General features: G+C 42.9%; 1 protein-coding gene across 1 annotated transcript in view; it reads right to left on the bottom strand.

Moving 5' to 3' along the window:
• The window catches only part of grm8b (glutamate receptor, metabotropic 8b), a 114386-nt gene extending 94242 nt beyond the window's left edge, over positions 1–20144 (bottom strand). The window contains exons 1-2 of the mRNA XM_037768040.1: positions 19168–20144; positions 15132–15950 (exon numbers count right to left, since the gene is read on the bottom strand). Of these exons, the coding sequence (XP_037623968.1) occupies positions 15132–15674 (543 nt within the window). The 5' untranslated portion in view covers positions 15675–15950; positions 19168–20144. The remainder of the gene's footprint in view (positions 1–15131; positions 15951–19167) is intronic.
• Positions 20145–21091: the final 947 nt, after the last annotated feature.

Below are 21091 nucleotides of genomic sequence, written 5' to 3'. Positions count from 1 at the left end.
CACAGGAAGAAAACCATTTAGCTGAAAGCTGGAGGCACCGCGGGGCGAGCCGTGATTTGTTTGGCTGTTCGGAAAATGCTGTTAAAGGTTTTGTCTCTGTTGTTGAATTACTTTGTCTTTTCTTTCCCCCCTGAAGCACTTTAAATAAAGAAAAGAATCGGACACAGAAAGGTCTGTTTAACAAACAACAAGAGCTCCAACCGGACAGTGAGGGGGGGCAGCTTCAGTCCAGGTTCAGGATTTAACCAGCAGACGAGTCGTGTAGACGAGTACGACGGAGTATTAGGGCCACATTGAGGAAAAGGAAATAAATCTGAGACTTTGAGATTAAGTCATAATATTACCAGAATAAAGTCATAAGTTTACGAGAAACAAAGTTATAATATTGTGAGAATAAAGTCATAATATTATAAAGTAGTAATTAAAAAAAAACTTGTTTCCTTTCCTCTCTTTCCACTCTCCTCACCTTGTTACCTTTCCCCTCTCGTCTCCTTTTTTCCTTTCCTTTCCTCTCACCTCTCCTTGTTTCCTTTTCTCTCTCCTCATCTTGTTTCCTGTCCTCTCTACCCATCTTGTTTCCTTTTCTCCCCCCCCCCTTGTTTCTTTTCCCTTCCTCTCTCCTCTCCTTGTTTCCTGTCCTCTCTACCCATCTTGTTTGCTTTTCTCTCTCCTCATCTTGTTTCCTTTTCTCTCTCCTCCCCCCTTGTTTCTTTTCCCTTCCTCTCTCCTCATCTTGTTTCCTGTCCTCTCTACCCATCTTGTTTCCTTTTCTCTATCCTCATCTTGTTTCCTTTCCTCTCTCCTCACCCTCTCCTCTCCCCCTGTTTCCTTTCCTTTCCTCTCTCCTCATCTTGTTTTCTTTCCTCTCTTTCCTCTCCTTGTTTCCCTTCCTCTCTCCTCTCCTTGTTTCTTGTCCTCTCTACCCATATTGTTTCCTTTTCTCTATCTTTACCTTGTTTCCTTTCCTCTCACCTCACACTCTCTGTCCCCCCCTACCCCTCTGTTTCATTCCTCTCTACCCATCTTGTTTCCTTTTCTCTCTCCTCACCTTGTTTCATTTCTTCTCTCTTCACCCTCTCTTTCCTCTCCTCTCCCCCTGTTTCCTTTCCTTTCCTCTCTCTCATCTTGTTTTCTTTCCTCTCTTTCCTCTCTTTCCTCTCCTTGTCTCCTTTCCTCTCTCCCCTCCTTGTCTTCTGTCCTCTTTCAGCAGATGAACGATAATAAAAATGGCAGTCGTGCGTGCAGAATGAAAAGCTGCTGACACACTCAGAGACGTGACGGCCGAGCAGCAGAGAGGAAGAGACGAGTGTGGGAATGTGGAAGTGTGGAGGAAACACAAATGAAGCATGAAGTGTGTAGAGACACAGAAAAAGAAGAAGAAGAAGAAGAAGAAGAAGATGGCTCCTCCACTTATGAGCGAGCCTCCCGAGACGACAGCTCCTCCTCCGACCGACTCATTCAGGCAAAAAAACGATTTCCATCTGCAGCCCAATAAATGTCAGGTTACCGTCTGCGCTCGTCAGCGTCGCTTCACGCTGTGACTCAACACGCCGCACATCACCGACGCACTTCACAACATGTCAGAGAGGACGAGAGGGGGGCCTCGGGCTGACCTGGAAAATCAGGGAGCAGCGAGGACGACTACCAAACCACCACCACCACATTACACTGCTGCCTGGGAGCCTCTGAGCAAAGCATCTCACCTCCAAACTGCTGCAGCAGAAATGTACCGACTACAACTGTTAGACACGAACATAATGTGACGACAGATTAATTCTTTCTGCTCAATATTCTATTTTCCTTATCAGAGTTTTCAGAAACAACTCCAGCAGATGCTTCAGGTCAAATACTGAGTCATATTCAAATATTCAGTGTGACTCAAAGTCTTTTCTGGTGTTGTTGTTGTTTCATGAGTAAAAATCTGAAAATTTCACCCTGGACCAACCGAGACATCAACATCCCTAGAGCCATAATGCTGCCAAAAATAAACAAATAAACAGATGATCTGTGGTATCAACAATTGGGGGCACAAAAAGTTAAATTTCCGCATTAATAAAGTACATATTTATCAACCTAATAACATTATGGTACCACATTATGCTCATTTTCAGGTTCAGACTTGTATTTGGGGTGTTGAACATGCTGTAATGTTAAAAAAACATTTAGAGAGGCAAAGTCCGTCCCCTTCCGGTGGACCTCCATGGGACACTATTTCAGAAAAGATATGAACGGTAGTCAACGGCAAGAGAAATATTTTTTTGATCCCGTTTGATTTGCTCTTCATGAATCACACATATGATAATTTTACAAGTCAAGAAAGTCTCAGTTTGTTTTAGTACCATTTAGTTTTGTGTGAAACAGCTCAGTGAACTACATCTCTCATTGTCACCAACACTAGCTAGCTGACTTAGCTATGTTCCACGCACAAATTAAACGTTGTCTGACCTGATGTGTTTAATCCAGCGACTCCTGGTGTTTTTATCAGTCGGGAAGAGAAACAAGGAGCGAGACCCGTTGCTCATGTGAGTTCATCCCAGTAGGAAACACACAGGCGTCGTAGCTTCAGAGAGAGAGAGCGACGTTTTGGGTGTGTCTCCTTTCTAATGACGTATTTCCACAGTTTTATACTTCAACAGTTTTACAACAAACTGAGACTTTCTTGACTTGTAAAATTACCTTTTAAATTGACAAACATCAAATATGCGATTCAGGCGCAATTCAAACGGGTTAAAAAAAGATTTATTTCTCTGCGTTGACCGTTCATATTTTTTTCCGAAATAAGGTCCCATGGTGGTCCACTGGAAGGGGCGGGACTTTGCCTCTCTAGTTTGGGTCCATGTTTACTTCCTGTCACCGGATGTCAGTGGTTGCGTCCGAAATTCCATGCTAATATGCTATTTAGTACGCTAACACAGTATGTGAGATATTTTAGTATGTCTGAAACCTATAGTATGAAACCAATAGTATGCAAATCGCACACTATTTCTGGTGAAACATTACAGTATGCAACGCTGGACACTACGGCGGCATAAATATCCCACAATGCAATGTGGTACGACGACAACGTTCATAAGACATTGACGGCCGGCTCTTTAACATCAATAACACTTCAGTTTAACTGTAAGTATAAGATTTAAATTTGCTAAGCGTAATATATATTTTTAAATTAATTCTTTAGGATTCATCCTCTGGAGAGCTGAATGTCTGCCGAATAAATTCATGGAAATCTGTCAAACAATTGTCGAGATATTTCAGTCTGGAACAAAGTGGTGGAACGACCAACAGACCGTGAAACATCCCTCAGCCGTATTGCTAGAACGGCTGGGATTCTGGAAAACTATGAATGTCGTTCTACCATCTGTTTCTTCTGCAGCACGGAGGCTCAGTGTGACTGACAGAACCCACTGTACGAACATCTCCACCGACTGTAAACAAAGCAGACCTAAAGGGAGACGGCCAGTTGGTGGTGATGAATGAGCTGCAGTAGCTTTGACATTCACAAGGACATGAGACAAAGCATGTTCAACTCCCACAGGAGGAAAAGGAGGAGTTCATGGAGATTCTCCTGTGGAATTAACAAGACGAAGAGGGTGAGAGAGACGAAGAGAAGTGGAAGAGAGGAGGAAGTCACGTCAAAAGATGTCTCAATAGCTTGATAAAAACTGGGTTAAAAAAAGTTTTTTGTAGGACACCGTTAACTCCTTAACAATCCGAAGGCCTGCCGGTGGACCCGGACGCTATTCTGTCTTTCAGAGGTTGTTGACGGCTGAGCCAACAGCTCATAGTTAACAGTGCTAACAGTGACATTAATGTGTTAACCACGATGCTGCGTGCATTGTCGTGGACACATGCAGCCACTTTCCCAGTAAAAGTCTCCACCGCATAATTTTAGTTTAGCTCTGAGGTTGTCAGCTGTGTGTCTGCCTGGTGTACTCTGTCACCCCGACACAACGTTAGCGAGTGTCCGTCAGACCGCGTGCGTGTGACGACGATTAATACAAAGTTATCAGTAATGTTATGGCTTTGAACGTAGCAGTGCAGTGTGTCTACAGTTTATTTGTCGGTGAATAAATGCTACAACTCCTCAAGACCCAAGCCAAGTTCCTGTGTCTTACCACCTGCTGATTAAAGTGAAGGCGGTTAGCCCCGAAACTAGCAATGTTAAGGGCGACCAGCTATTCTCCTTTAAATAACAAACCGCTCCTCTGAGTCCGGTCAAAATTCTTAATGTTGGTTAAATGGTTCATTATTAACATTAACGTGTGGCGAGGACAGGAGGAAGCATAATTAGCAGAAGGGAAAGCACCCAATGCATCTGACTTTGACACCAGAAACAGCTGATCACTTCCATCTCCTAATAACAGACATTAGCTTCTTTTAACTATGACCACTAAGGCTGCAACTCACGATTATTTTTATTATCAATTAATCATTTGGTCTATAAAATGTCATAAAGTACTCTAAAATCACAATTCACTGAAGCCCATCAAACATGTCGTTTTGTCCGGCCAACATACCAAAATCCAAAGATATTCAATTCCTCTCACACAGGACAAATAAAAGCAGATAATACTCATAATTGTTGCCTGAAAAATGACTTGAATGATTAATCCATCATGACAATAGTTGCTGAATATATTTCCGTCAATGAAATAATCTCCTAACCATCGTTTCTCCGACCCTTAACTAAGTCAATGAGGGTTTAAACCTATAATCAAACCTTAACCGTCAGAAAACAAACTGCCATATGACTCATTTTTGGAAGACATGTTGACAGTTTGATTTGGATCAAAGCCTTCATATATGAAACACCTGTCAGACAATCAGAAATCAATATTTTCCATTAATAAAATCCCGCAGTCCTATTCATTTCTGCTATGTCGGTGGTTTGGGAAACAAACAGACTCTACATGTTGAGTTCAGGAAACACCTGATAAAAAAGGTGTAGAAAACCCTGTTGTAAGGGGTTTCTTTTATTTTGTCCACCCCACAAAGACATGATGGAGGAATATCTTTGAAAAGAGACACACAAATATTTCCTGTCAAGTTTCAACATCACGCCTGAATAAAATATGTCCTCGTTTCTTGCATGTGTAATACAATTATATGAATCCCCATTTTCCTCCGTGATGAATGGAGTCTGTTGGTAATGAAACTAGCTGACCTCTGACTTTCATCGACGCTTAGCTGCTGATGATCTGCAGCGGTCACGCTGACTCCACAATCCACAGCGGTCTGAAATTTCAGATTATTATCTGAGCTCCACTCTGAGCTTTTTTATGGATCAGATTTCTCCATCTGGTGGCAAAACGACAACCTATTTATTTGCAATACAGAAAGAAACTGGAAGCTTTCACTGTGAGGCTTTAAAAGGTCGAGATATATTACAGCCAAAACATCAACAGTCCAAAAGTCAAAGATACTCAGTTCACAAGATTCTTATAAAACAATGACTTAAGTGGTGGATCAATTTTCTGCTGATAAACTGGTCACTATGATTTCAGCTTTAATCAGATCTGTTATGATAAAGTCTGTTTGGTCAAGTCCAAGTCAAACCTCGTGTCAGTGGCAACAAGTCATTTGAGACAAGTCAATATCTAATAATTTGTGTCTAATGTTCGTGACATGTCTCATGTCACTGGAGACTAATTTGAGTCAAGTTTTACATCATTGGACACTATTCCAAGTCAAATCTCAATGAGTTCAAAACAAGTCTCAAGTCATTTTGAGACAAGTCAGAGTCAAGTCTCAACTCACTGAAGACAAGTCTGAGTCAAGTGTCTTATTTGAGACTATTCATAGTCAAATCTCACATCATTAGAGGCGAGTTGTTGTCAAGTCTCATGTCACTGGAGACAAGTTTGAGTCAAGTTTTGCATCATCTGACACTGCTCCAAGTCTAATCTCAAGTCATTTAAACATTTTTTTCTCAAGTTCTTTGAAGGTTTGAGTCAAGTTTCAGGTCATTTGGGAAAAGTCACAGTCAAGTCTGAAGCCATTGGAGACAAGTCATTTGAGACACATCTCAGACAAGCCTCAAGTAATTTAAAATGAGTTAGAGTAGAGTTTCAACTCACTGAAGACAAGTCTCAGTCAAGTTTCTCATTTGAGACTATTCCAAGGCCTATCGTAAGTCATTTTTGGCGAGTCAAACTCAAGTCTCATAACATTTGAAACAAGTCAAGTTTCACATCATTTGACACTATTCCAAGTCAAATCTCAAGTCTCGAGCCATTTGAGAGAATTCAAAGTCCAATCTCAAGTCATTTGAGACAGGTCTGAGACGAGTTTAAAGACAAGTCCAAATCAAGTCTCAAGTCATTGATATTCAGGCCTGAATCAAGTCTCAAGTCATTTACAACAGGTCTGAATTCAGTCTAAAGTCACTGGAGACAAGTCCACATCAAGTCTCGTCTCATTCTCCCAAAGAAAGCAAATTTTTCCTGAAATGCTGAACTTTTGAAAGAACTCTACAAGACGAAGCATTTCCCCGTGTTTGCCTGTTTTCAGCGTTTTATTGTTTTATTTTTAGCATTTTATTTTATGTTTTTAGACTCTGTGCTTAAATGATGTTCTCACAGACTTATTAAATTGTGTTACTGAGTTACTCATACAATACAATAACATATAGTACAATACAATATTACTGTGGACTCTCAAGATCAATACACTGATGAGCCAGTTTGTAAGTATCACACACACACACAAACGTCTGTCTGGTTATAGTCTGACAGTTTTCAATAAGAGAGTGGGTTATTGAAATCTGGATAGATTACAAATTGAGGCCATCAAAATGAACATAAAGCACAAAAAGCTTTATTAATGCGGACAAAAAAAACACAATGAGAACGATGGCTTCAGACAGCTTAACGAGGTCATTATTATCAGTCGCACTAATGAATTGCCGCTACAATGAGCAAATTCTCCTCGATTAAATTCCATTATCCACCCTCTCCTCCATCTTTTTTTTTTATCCTCTCGGAGAGAAATTACATTTGTTGGCCAACAACAGAGCGATCAGGTAATTGAGACGGATCAGCCGGCGGACGCCTTCATTCATAAAATGAAGGTGGAGCGGTTTCACCCCCACATTCATTTAGGAGGTTGATATGATATGAGGTTGGTGATTGGACGTGATGCTGCTGCTCAGACTGAGATGTTCAGGGCATACTGTCGGTTAATGAGATACACAGGTCTGATTGGCGCTTTGTGATTGGCTGTGGGACCGGCTGTGACATCACCTGCCACTGGTTGATGGGTAAGATTAGGTCATGGTCAGGATGGTGATGTCACACCTTCACTTTGGTCGAGAAAGAGATGTTCCAAGTTTCAGGTCAGATTTAACATGAAGTCAGGTAGAAAGTTGAGCAATTTGAGAAAAGTCCAAGTCAAATCTCAGGTCATCTGGGACAAGTTTTATGTAATTTGAGACAAATCTCAAAGTCACTAGAGGGATATCTCAAGCAATTCTAGACAAGTCTAAGTCAAGTCTCAGGTCATTTGAGACACGTCTTAGTCACTTCCATTGTATGAAACACTTTGTATTAATCGCTTGTGCGCCTTGCCTCTCTTCAGCTCCCCTACAGCGCCGACAGTGTGCAACACTAGCTAACGTTAGCTGAGAAATGGAGTCCGCTAACATCAACAAACGACCGGCACCCAGAGATGGGACCAAGTCATTGTTTTGCAAGTCACAATTAAGTCTCAAGTTTTTGCACTGGCGCTAACTGGCGCTCAGTAACTGAAAGTTCTTTATGGTTTTCTCAATTAATTTGATTGGATGCTGTCAGATTGGTTAATACAAAGCGGATCTGGGGAATTAAGTGTTAGGTAATCAAATGCAAGTCCCAAGAATAACAAAAAACACCACTTTTTGGGGATTCAGCAATAAACAAAAAGATAGAATTTATGAAAGTTTGTTCAGTTCAGTGTTTCCCCCTACGAGTAAATCCTCTTCCCAAACAAATTAATAAAGGATCTCTCAAAAAGTAAAGCAACCCAACATCTCTGACGCTGTATGAGTTACCTCCAGTACTGGGCAGTTGATCGCCTTCGTGCACACACTTTTTAATCTTTGGGCTTGGGGGAAAGGTGTCAAGTACTTTCAAGTCAAAAGGCTCAAGTCCAAGTGAAGTCACAACTTATTGGTGTTGAAGTCCAAAACCAGTTGCAAGTCTTTTTATATTTTGTCGAGTCTGACTTGAATCCAAATCATGTGACTCGAGTCCACACCTCTGCCGGCAACCACCATAACACAGAGTCCAACGCAAAAAAAGGTTTATCTAATGAAACCTGCGTGGCCAAATGGGAATGTGCACTACTTCAGGGGGACAACATCGGGAGGGCATTCTGCAGGGACCTTCGTCCTGCCAGCTCGGGGATTAAAACCGACCCCGAGCTAGCTTTCTCCCTATTGGATACGAAATCACGCTTAGTCTCATGGATGTCACATCACTGTTTTGGCAGATCCCCAGGATGCTCGAGCCACCGGTGTCTTTAACAACAAGGATCTGAAAATTCCGAAAAAAGTACCTTTCAGTAATTGTACAACGAGTCCAAGTCAAGTAAAACTTAATTTGAAGTCTCATGTCAATGGCGTCAAGCGTCCATCCCAAGTAATTAAGACATGACCCAAGTAATTGGAGACGTGTCCAAGTCAAGTCTTGGGTGACACTTCAAGTTTCAAGTCACTGGAGTCTCAACTCATTTGAGAACAGCGTCTTGATTTACAAAGCTTTCGGATAACACTTCAAAACACCTGGTCCAATTTGCCCAGCATTGATGCATCAATTCTCCAGAAAAGCAGTAATTTACTCCACAGATTGGTTCATCCCAGCTACTGTACCTCAACTACTACTTCTGTCTGTACAACAGCACTTTATGAGGCACGTGTTGCACTTTGAGCTTAAAAAGAGGTCAAAAACGGACGCCTCCATCAGAGCTACTAAAAACAGCAGGAGACTGCAGTCAGTATTTCCTGACATGTACATTAAGCGCCTCATGGTTTTGACCTCCTCTGCTTTTCTTTTGTCCCACAGATGATGTGTTTATTCCCTCATATGAACCATCTGCTGCTTGTGTTTGCACAGATTGGTGTGATTCTAGGAGGCAACACTTCAGAGAGTGAAAACCAGCCTCAACATTCACACGTCTTTCAGACTGTGCAAAGACCAGCTGCCTGAAAACTAGTGTGAAATACTTCTGGAGAGTTTTCTCTCAGACTCACACTAAAGCACTCACAGAGAACAATTTCTCTTTCTCAACCTGGAAACGTTTTGTATCATCAAACACGATAATAATGTGCGTTTGGTTTCTGCTGATCTTCATCACCTCAATCTGTCAAATCAGAGAAAGAAAACAGGGAAACAAGAGAATCAGTGACTGGGATGATACGGAGCCACAGGAGTTAACAAATGCTTCAACTTTTTTACTTCATACGTCATCCTCTTACTGGGAAGTCTTTCAAGAATGAAGGGAATCACTGGGAATCACTCTGCAGCTGAACTGTCACCAGTATCTGATTGGCCAACCTGCTCACACAGCTGTGAATTGACCCTTCGCTAAGCCCCGCCCCCCCCCCCCCCCCCCTGCTAGTCCGTCAAGCTGTCAGAGCTACCATAGAGCAGACAGCAGGGTCTACAATAAAAGTTTGGAGGATAGATCAGGATGTCAAACTGCAGCGAAAGCAGGTTAAACGCTAAAGTCTACAGATCACAGTGTAAAAGTGAACCATCACATCACCTGGCGATCGAAACAGAAGAAAAAAAATTAAGGAGCAAAACTGTTCCTGTGAAGCCGGGTAGGTCTTTATTCACTGTCACAATCACTAACGCTAGTTAGTGATGTTTTTGGATCAGCTGGAAAATGAAAAATCATCACAAATCTGAAAACAAATCTGTTTTTCGGACTTTTTAGAGATACGTGGTTCTCACAGGACAGCGACGCTACAAACACATGATGATCTTATAGACCATGATGCATTGCTGTAGATTAAACTAGCCAACAAAGAAGTTAAAATGCAACATTAATGCAGCAGTAATATTAATCCAGAAACATCAGATATAATTGTAAAACACCGACAGGGAACATTTTACTGACACATCAATACTTTTAAGTACATTTTGATAATACTTTTCAGTATGGACTTTTACTTGTAGTGGAGTATTAGTGTGGTATTAGTACTTTTACTTCAGTAAAAGATCTGAGTACTTCTTCCACCACTGGAAACACCTCTTGATACGGACTGACAGCGATACTTCTCTTCTTCTATGGTTTGAGGCAGTCGCTCTGCTGGAGGCTCCCTGCTCGTCCTCCCTCTGACAGTTTATGTGGAGCGATGCAGGGAGAAGGTTCCCTCTGTTTTCATTCCTCCCTCTGTTATTTTCTCACCTCTTTCATTTTTTATTTCGTGTTTTTGGCCGAGCCCGCCGCGAGCTCATAAACAGAGACGCTGTGGTTTCTGTCTCTCCCACGCAGAGATGGAAATATAGCGCAGCAGCATGAGCGCCTGTCGCAGCAGAGCGTCCTCCCGGAGACCGAGGCCAGGCTCAGACTGCGTGGTACTGTGTGAAATGGATGTGCAAATATTATGCAAATGCACCGAGAGAAATATCTCAGTTTCAGATGGACGATCTCACCTCTGACACCTTCAGAGAGAGAGTTTTATTAACAGCAAAACTGAATCAAGACACGACAGAAACTGATGATTTATCTATTCTTAGAGCCGGGGCATCTCAGGGATATTGGGACATTGATAAATATATTTAATATTGATTAATGAGTACTGTAGAATCGTGAGAGAATTAAATAAGCAGCTGCATCATTATTTGATTATTTTCATGTACAAACATGCTGCAGTGGAATAGTACATTTGCTCAAGTACTGTACTTAAATTCAATTTTGAGATACTTGTACTCAGTGCTCCAAGTGGGCCGGTACTCACCGGTATACATACCAGCACTTCTTCATTTTACTGTGTACTGCGTACCGTGACTATTTCTTGTGCACCACCACTCATCACAAGCTGCCGGTACTCTTTTCCGCCCTTTCTCCATATCAGGTTCTCTGGGAGATTCATAATGGCAGGGTCTTCTCTGCCATTATGCGCCGCAACGCCAGCATTTTTACAGACATTTTCAGAAGAATGAAATGTTCAGACGAAGGCTGTGATATGTGTAAATAATCAAATTATTATTTAACTACAGCAAGTTTTGTCTTTAAGCTTTTGGGGAGTTATCTATAGTAATAATAATGGTCCACGATTATGTAAAATTAAGCATAGTTTTAAGTCAAAAACCTTCAAATTTTCTTGGGGGAGGAGCCCCAAACCCAATATATATAATAACTAAAATTGCACTCGGAGAGCGCAGACCTCCGCCAAGCTGCCCCCCCCCCCCCCTCCGTGCAGCTTGAGCCATTATCCACGTGTATTTTTGTTTATGTTGAGATCAGCTGTATGTAGTGGAGCAGCTTAAAAACACTTCATTCAAACTGGACAGAAACAAAATAAAACTCACCTAAACCCTCATCGTTTCTCTTTCCAACAATCACCAAGTGTGCTTTGGTCGAACTCAACTGTAATTTCACAGAGGTTAATGTGAAAAACGCTGATTCTACAGTTGTTCCCCCCTCCCTCCACCCCCCGCTCTCTCTCTCTCTCTCTCTCTGCAGGCAGAAGGAAAGAGGCAGTTACACTACGTATGTCTTAAAGCCTGTGGTGATAATGCACAGGCTGAGCGTAGTTAATAAAAAAAATTCAGGATCATGATTCGGATCACCACCAAAATCTAATGGATTGTTCATTGTGCCACACCCCTCCCCTCCAAAAAATTCCATTCCAATCCATCGTGGACTTTTGGAGAAATGATCCAAACAGACAAACCAACAAACCAACGCCAGTGAAAACATAACCTCCTTCCTAGGCCTTCGGCCTTGGCGGAGGTAATAATATGTACGAGCATCCTGACTGGGACCTGAATGATACCCTACTATACTAATGGCTACAAATAACACAGGAAAGTACTTTAACTATTAACACAAAACATACAAACACAGCACCTTAACCCTTACCGACTATAAGCCGACTCGTGTAGTCAGTCCCTGTTTACTGTCGGCTGCAGCTGAAGGTTGTGACAGCGCTGGTGAGCGGCAGCAGGGTGAGGAAACCTCTGCATCAGCAAAACGTGGCTAACCCCCCTCCCCCCACCCGGAGGCATCTCCAGCTAATTTTAGATAAGTGATGTTGTTGGGCCTTTTCTGTTCTCATTAAGCTGGCCAGGCTCTAACACATACGCATGAATCATACAGCTCATCACTAATTTAACGCAGTGGAATTTGTTTTCTGCCGTGCGCGGCAACACGCCGCCTCCAGACACAGTTAGTGTGTCTGCACGCGCCGAAAGAAGTCGAGGCAACAGCTGCGATCAACTTTTTTTTTTATGTCAACGACAAACATCCGTCTGAAAATCTATGCTGCATCCAGCTCAGAGGGAGGATGAAGCTGATGAAGAGTCTCCTCCACCACTGAGAGACACTTTGTGTTTTATTTCTATTTCATTTTCCGGCTGCCAGTCAGGCCTCCCACAAGTCAAACCCACAAAGGACTCTTGACTAAAACCATATAGAGGAAGAAAAAGTCTTTGCCCCCCAACAATGACGGAGCTAAAGACTGTTTTCTCTTCACAAATATAATATCCTCCTTCACTTTATTAGAGACTGGTTCTACTATATACTGTGTTTAAAAACAGAGCAGCAGAGGGGTGACTGTTGTATTGAAGGTTCTGTACGTGATACTGAGTTTCTCAAGAAAACATGGAGGAAGTGTTGAGTTTGCACCAACAGCAAATTGGTATTTTTACTGTATTATTTTCTTAATTCGGTCACTCTAACATGAAGTAGAGGTCAGTAGAAGTCTGCTAACGGAGACTATACCCAGGACCAAATTCAGGCCAGGTGCAAATTATATTCTGTCTTATTTAGGGCTGCACAATTAATAAATTTGATCGAAATCACTATATAGCCTACTGCAATTTTCAAATCGCAGGAGGCATAATATTTGTTAAAGGCAAAATGAGTGTTAAAATACCATTTTTAATTTAATATTGTGGTGCTGCAGAGATGTCCTGGCCTACACATCATATGCTACAGATTGAAAAAAACATCTTTGTTTGGTACAGATCCCTGCAAAAAAAAAAAAATGACACCGTAATCGTTTTAATATGTTTTTCCATGAAAATGAGAATAATGATGTAAAATTGATCATTCCTTCTAATAACGCAAAACATATGGCAATATCAGTCAAAATAATGGCAATTAGATATTTTTCTCAAAACCGTGCAGCCCTAGTCTTATTGGTTTATGTAGGAAATTTATGCACATCGAGTTCAGGTCTGTGGTGGAAATCACAAATCACTTTGCTGATTCAAATAGTTTTGTTCAGTTAAAAGATTTGTAGTCACTGACGGTGTAAAAGACCTCTACTGTGTACTGACAAACATATTTTAGAAGTTTGTGGCATTAATAAAAAAACAGAACTTGTGAGGTCACTTCTACGGAGGCCCAGAAGGGACATGGAGGGGAAAAATATTTCCATTTATGGTCCCTATGACGGCTAGACTAGCTTAGAAAATGGCTATATGGGCACTGAGTTTGATACCGTTTATCACACTGGTTCCCAGTACTGAGACTCATATCATTGTGACACTTGTGACCAAACTTTAAGTGACACTTTTTAAATGAACAAATGTAACTCAAACAGAGCTTTTCCTGAGCAACAAGTTAACTGACGAAAGGTTACGAATGACAGCAGACAGACAGTTTGCGTCCACTCCGGAGTTGTCAGAGCGTCACTTCAAAAGAAAACCTATTTCTGTTTGACTCAAGCCGCTTCCAGATTTTTTTTAATCCTCTCAACACAGGATTTATCCAGACTGTGAAAACAATCAGCAGTCCGCTCCCATTAATAAAACACCCTGTATGTGTATTTTCTAGATTAAAGCTGCTGTTTCTTCATCACATCTGCTGCAGGAGAAGTAAAGGAGGTTGTCATGAAGACGTGGTGAGATTAGAAAGTGGAGTTTTTGAGGCACGTTAACTACAATCCCAGAGTGAGGATTCTCTTCCTGTTCAGCTTGAAACTGCATTCATATTACTGAAGAGCACACAAGTTGCACGTTTCACCCCGCTAGTTACGACACCTTGAGAAGACAATCAGACATACCACCACACCGGCTCTATCCTCCAGGTTCTCTCTCTCTAGACCTTAAAAAACAAACTTCCCATGTGTCCATTTTAGAAAAGGTTTGTCTGACACATAGACTGTAAATACAAGAAGTGGACGTAGTCACCGTGACGTCACCCTATTGGTTTGTGGACTGCCGTTTTGAAGCCTCGAGTTCGGCATTTTGGCCGTTGCCATCTTGGCTTTTTGGGACCAGAAGTGACACAAGAGGGTGGAGCTAAGTACAACCGAACTCTGAATAAGACGTTTTCAGGCAACCAAAAAGGTTATAATTAACTTTCATGAACTGAAAACACACTGTGAAAAGATTAAAGGTCTAAGACGAAAACACAGACAACTCCCAGACCGGACAACGCTGTGGTAGCGACCTGTCAATCACAAGGTAGCCACGTCCTAAAGTATCCCCTGCTTTATGGTCTATTTGACTCTAAATGGGACCATAATTTACTAAATGAACATCATGCTGTATTGCACAGGATTTGAAACTAGCGTTTGAGACCATAAACTCATGTTTACAATGTTTACTGCGGTAATAAATCAAGTGAGAAGTAGGGTCACTTTATCATAGACTTCTTTTAGCAACCAGAGGAGTCGCCCCCTGCTGGCTGTTAGAAAGAATGCAGGTTTAAGGCACTTCAGCACTGCCTTCTCTTCTCAGACCCAGAGGGAGCCCACTGGTCAGACAACAGTCAGTTTGTAGCTGCTAAGAGATGTGAAACATTTGGACTCATTTTGTCCAACAATAGTAGAAAAAGAGAAACAACAAAGACACAAAGAACCACAAAGTATTTTTGCAGCGGTTTCTCGGTTAGTTTCTCATTTGTCGACCAAAGTTTAGTCTCAACAGCAGCAAGCACATCGATTCAAACATCACATGACAGCATTCTCCTACCTTGAACAGTCGTAGGATGTTGGCCACCATGATCGACACCGAGCTGGCCGAGGCCCCGATGACGCCCACCACTTTATCCGGCTTGGCGAAGATGGGCGGGTCTCCGTTAGCGCAGCGGACGTCAGAGCCGTCCCGCTCAATGAGCGCCTGGACGAAGGTGAGCGACTGCTCCAGGGCGTAGGTGTCGCGCGAACATGTGTCCAGGATGCGCGCCCCGAGCGTCACGTTGGGCAGCAACTCCGGGTCCTTGTTGATGAGGTCGATGGCGAACAGCATGGCCTCCAGCCGATGGATGCCCTTCTCTTTCTTCAGCTCGCCGCAGGGGACGCCTCTCTCGCCGCGAGCGTGCACGGGGAACAAGCCGCCCAGGATGATGTCACCATCCAGCCGGATGGAGTGGGCGAACTCCTGCAGGGGCTGCTGGGAGTCCGCCAACACGGCGGGTTTCTGGGCGGTGGAACCTAGCAGCCAGCAGCTCTTAAGCATCAGCAGAGAGAGGACGCAGTGGCCGGTGACGCCCGGGGGCTTCGAACCCCTCGCCATATTCCGGTGAGTCGTGCTGCAGGGAAAGGGAGCAGTGATGTGATTGCACAGTCAACGGGCAGGTGGCTGCGGCGGTGTGGCGAGGACGGGACGAGCCAGACCATGGGGTCCCCCGTCACCCAGGGCAGGGTCAACCACGGTGGGCGGTCCCACCTACGAACACTGGCCCTGAGGTTTTCCTGCGGTACAGGTTCCTGTGTCGGACATAGCTGTCTGCAGACGAGGAGACGGAGCTTCAGGGTCTCAGCAGCTCCAGTTTCACATTCTTCCTGAAACCTGTTGGAGAATCAGACGGAGGAGGAAACAATCAATACACGATCAATAAACCAGAGAATGTGAGCACAGGTGCACCGCAGGGTTACCGTCTCAGCCTTCTGCTTTATACACCTTTATTCACACATACCAGAACAACCATTGTATCATAAGGTTATTTTCTCTTACAGACCTTAAGATGTTTGACATTTCTACCCAAACTTTAGGGGGACCAGGTGTCCCACTTTACGAGGGACTGCACAGCATTTTTATCCCTTGTCCCACGTCCCACGTCTTGAGACAATGTCCCACATATTGAAACGATGTCAGGACAGACACTTTTTTTAAATCTGGCTTTTATCTAAAGGCTGTGAAGAAAGCAGGGAAGGCTGTCATCACGGCGCTGTTTGCTGTCAAACTGTACTCACGTGGGTCAAGTGCAGGTTAACATTTCACCGTCTTTGCTACGCTACGCCCAACGGAGAAAACTGCGAGTCATCGCAAAGTCACAAGTTATGCAGATTTAGGCGGAATATGATGGAAACTACCACAAAGAAAAGGAAGAGCAGCTGCAACAAAGACATATATATAAGCTGGTGGAAGGCGATTCTCAGGAGTTTTTTGTGAAAACCACATTTGGTTGGTTGGGATGTGGTCACCCTACAATCTTTGGTTCATTTCTATTGAAAGTATTTTGAGTCTCATGTTTTATCGCCCCTCTTTTAATGTGTACACAAACATGAAACATTTGTGATGGAACTATCAGGGTTGTTTTTTACCTTTTAGTGTTTCCTGGCTCCATGTTTGAGTCCTCCACCAAGACACATGAGGAGTTGAAATGACTTCTTATTCTCTACAAGCAGGAAGTGGAACAGACCAACTCTCTATGATCAGGAGGGAGATCCACCACCTGGAATAAATCTGATTGTTTTGGACTCCTAGTGTTGATCATAGTTAGGAGACAGTTGTTTGAATTTTAGTTTGTATTAAGTTTTTTTGATAGATGTATGTGCAGTAAAAGTCTGAATGTTATTTATTAAACCCATAATCTTCTTCAGAAGTGCTGCAGTAAAAGAAATAATAAATTAGGGCTGTCAGTCGATTAAAATATTTAATTGAGATTACTCGCATGATTGTCCATGGTTAATTGTGATAAACGCAAAATATTTTTTTATATATCTGTTCAAAATATACATTAAAGGGAGATTTGTCAAGTATTTAATACTATGACAAATATTGTCCAGAAAACCTCACAGGTACTGCATTTAGCATAAACAATTATGTTCAAATCATAACATGACAAATTGCAGCCCAACAGGCAACAACAGCTGTCAGTGTGTCAGTGTGCTGACTTGACTATGACTTGCCCCAAACTGCATGTGATTATCATAAAGTGGGCATGTCTGTAAAGGGGAGACTCGTGGGTACCCATAGAACCCATTTACATTCACATATCTTGAGGTCAGAGGTCAAGGGTACCCTTTGAAAATGGCCATGTCAGTTTTTCCTCGCCAAAATTTAGCACAAGTTCAGAGTGTTATTTAACCTCCTATCCAACAAGCTAGTATGACATGGTTGGTACCATTGGATTCTTTTGTTTTTTTGTAGTTTCAAATGATACCAGTATCTCCACTCTTGCTTTAAAACTGAGCGTATTACATATACAAATTCATTTTGTGGGATATACACGAATTACAGTGCATTACTTTCCGTAGGTATAGCAACAAACGGTGTATGAGACCAGCCTGCACTGTGCCTAAATACAGTCTCACAGAGCCGTTAGCAAAAATCCTTAAAATAATAAACAAGCTTACGTGGTTATGGAAGGATATTGGTGATGCTTTAAAATAAAAGCAAAGTTGACAGTTTTAAAGTCTGATGTTTTGTTGACCCATCCTTCTCCCTGACCTCTGCAACTAACCGGAGCCAAAGGAAACATTAACAAATCTGTTTGGAGGACGACATGTTTGACTTTTACATACATACATTCTGTGTGGCTGCATGGTGTCCACAGACTTTTCGTTAAAGGACCCATATCGTGCTCATTTTCAGGTTCATGCTTGTATTTTGTGTTTCTACTAGAACATGCTTACATACTGTAATGTTAAAAAAAAACTTTATTTTCCTCATACTGTCAGCCAGAATATGCCTGTATTTACCCTCCGTCTGAAACGCTCTGTTTTAGCGCATTTTGACGGAATTGCAACGGAATTGCAACGGAATTGCGTTGCTAGGCAACAGCTTGGGTCCATGTGTACTTCCTGTCAGCTGATGATATTCACATACACTGCAACCAGGAAATAAACTGGGACACATTTAGAACGTTTACGTTTAAAATTGTGTCAATGGTCTAAATATTGTATATTTGTGACATCACAAATGGGCAGAAATCCTGACAGCTTATTTCAAATGCAGAGTTTCTGAACACGGGCTGTGTGTATTTCTCTGTGGATTGAGTGTTTCGATACTTTCACCGTATTTATATAGGACTTAAGCCTGCTTTATAATAAAAAAAACATGAAAATCACACTCTTTTATAATATGGGACCTTTAAATTACTAAAAGTGAACAGATTGTTAAATTGGGAGTTTCCTTCTATCTGATCTTTTTTTTTTTCCTGCACATATACATCCCTCCATCTCTCTCCTGTCTTAAATATAATTTCTCAAGCACACACACACACACACACACTCATCCTCAGGCAAATACAGATGTAATCCATGCGCACACACGCCACCTTTACACACGCGCACCACCCTAAATACGCGCGCTAAAAAAAGAAAAGAAAATACGTAGACATCCATCCTCATAAGTGCGCACGAACACAGACGTTAAACACACACACACACACACCCGAGCGCGCGCGCGCAAATCAGCACGAGCTCAAGTTGCATTCCAGCAGAATCAGCTGATATCAGAAATAATTAATCTGATCTGAAACCTGCAGAAACAAACAACAACATGCAGCCGTCTGAGGAGTGCCTCATTGTTGATTGATAGGCTATACTGATCGATACATTCATTGATTGATATTACTGGTGGATTTACAAAACAATAATTAAAGATGACACAGTGAGAGCTCCTATCTCTGACATGGTCCCATCCCAAGAAATCAGGAATAACAGATCATGTTAATAATCTGCAGTCAGCTCTTTAATTGGACATTGACTGATTGATTGATTGATTAATGATTGATTGATTGATTAGGCTGTAAATTTGTAAATGTCATGTGTTCAGGTACCTTTTCTCTCTCCGCAGCAGGAGCAGGTGTGTTTCCTCTCTCGGTGTCACAGGTCAGAGAGATGTTTTCTGTCTCCAGCTGTTTGTCACATCACACAAAACATTTCCCTCTAAATTCCTCCGCTGGGACTCGATCCGGCTCCGCGTCACCATCACCATCCATCCAGCAAAACAACAACAACAACAACAAAACAAGAATTAAATCCAAATCCACTTTTTTTTTTCTCTGTCCCCTGCAATTGCAGAGAGCACAGCTGTTCCTGGTCCCGAATGAGAAGCTCTAAATTCCTCCAAACAGCAGATCTTTCTTTCTGACGCTCCGGATCTCCTGCAGGTGTCGGTTCGACTCCCACGCTGCTCTGCCGCTTTGCCGCCGTGGGATGACGCTCCGGAGCCCGGGTTCCTCTCCTCCACACGGTCGCTCTCAGATGGATCAGTGTGTCGGACTGGTCACCACAGTGAGTAAAGACATCTTAACAGACAAACAGAAGACTAAAAGTCACGGACGCGCGTCTTTCTTGTCGCTTCTCGCAGCTCTCCGAAGTTGCGCGTTGCGTTTTGGCGCGGCGCGGCAAGTCCTGCGTCACAGGAGACACTGGAGGCTCTCAGGCTCATCACACCAGCAGCCACACCACCAGAGTCCAGGCTGATGGGAGTCTGAGGGGCACATCAAGAGCCGGTCTCAGCATGATCCTGGTCCCTGGTACTGATGGAGAGGAAAGTGCGTCCGAGAATGGAAGCGCGCGTTTTGTGTGTGCGCACCTCGTGCAGGAACAGATTGAAGTTGATGAGCTTCATCATGCAGCCTGTCAGAGGGAGAGAGAAGCTGCTGGGAGGTGGAGGTGGAGCAGCACAGATGGAGGCAGGACGCCCCCCAGAGGACCAACACAGCAACTACACCAACAGCTTCATCAAAAGACCTCCATCTACTCTTCTTCATTGATTTCTCATGACTGATTTAAGGAATCAGTGGTTTGATTATTATATTATTATTATAAGTCTTGGGTATGTCTTAAAATAATACTCATATGCTGAATGTATTGAATTATTAATATAAATAATCCCATATTAAAGGGACTATTTGTAACTTTGTACGCGCATAAATGTAGCGGGTCGTCACACATGCGCGCTCACATATGCGCGTTCGCGTGTGGCCGCTGCCTCTCTAACTCTGCCTGCCTGCCTTCGCTCAGAGAGCGTGCGCGTTCTCAGCTCGCTCCACCTCTAGACGTGAACGCGCGCTCACTCCTCACTGCAGAAGAGTTAGTTTAGCTCTGAGAATATCTAGTGAATGTACAGTGGACGTTTGTGCAGTGAGGCGACACATGTCAGCTAAAACCACAATATCACTCTATATTTCAGCTGCTTGGCAGTAATGTTAGCTGACCAGACGAAGGTCTCTCCATGAATCAATGCTGATCCTAGTGTTGGCTTTTCCTGCCTCAGCCCCGGAGGAAGAGAAACATTATCGTCTCTGACCAGGTGCTGGAGGGAGACACCGACATCCGGTCAGAGACGATAACGTTTCTCTCTGCGGAGCCCCCGTCACTTCACAAGACACGGGAAACCTCTGTTGGTCTGGAGGAGCTGCAGCATTTATTTCTGCACAAACATCCACTGTACATTCACTAGATATTCTCAGAGCTACGAAGTCTTCTGCAGTGTGGAGTGTGCGCGCATGCACATGTAGAGGTGGAGCGAGACAGCGAGAACGCGCACGGTGTGTGAGTGAAGGTAAACAGGCAGCAGAGCAGAGACTTCGGCCACACGCGAGCGCGCATAGGAAACCGACCTGGTAGATTTATACGTGTAAAAAGTTACAAACAGTCCCTTTAATAATCCCATATTAATAAAGACAAACACGAAGGATCATTACTTATTCATGTTATATATTATTAATCCTATTATATACGCCATTGACTGCT

Source organism: Sebastes umbrosus, chromosome 4 (assembly GCF_015220745.1).
Source record: "Sebastes umbrosus isolate fSebUmb1 chromosome 4, fSebUmb1.pri, whole genome shotgun sequence".
NCBI classification, from domain to species: domain Eukaryota; kingdom Metazoa; phylum Chordata; class Actinopteri; order Perciformes; family Sebastidae; genus Sebastes; species Sebastes umbrosus.
This window is presented reverse-complemented; position numbering and strand designations above follow the sequence as displayed.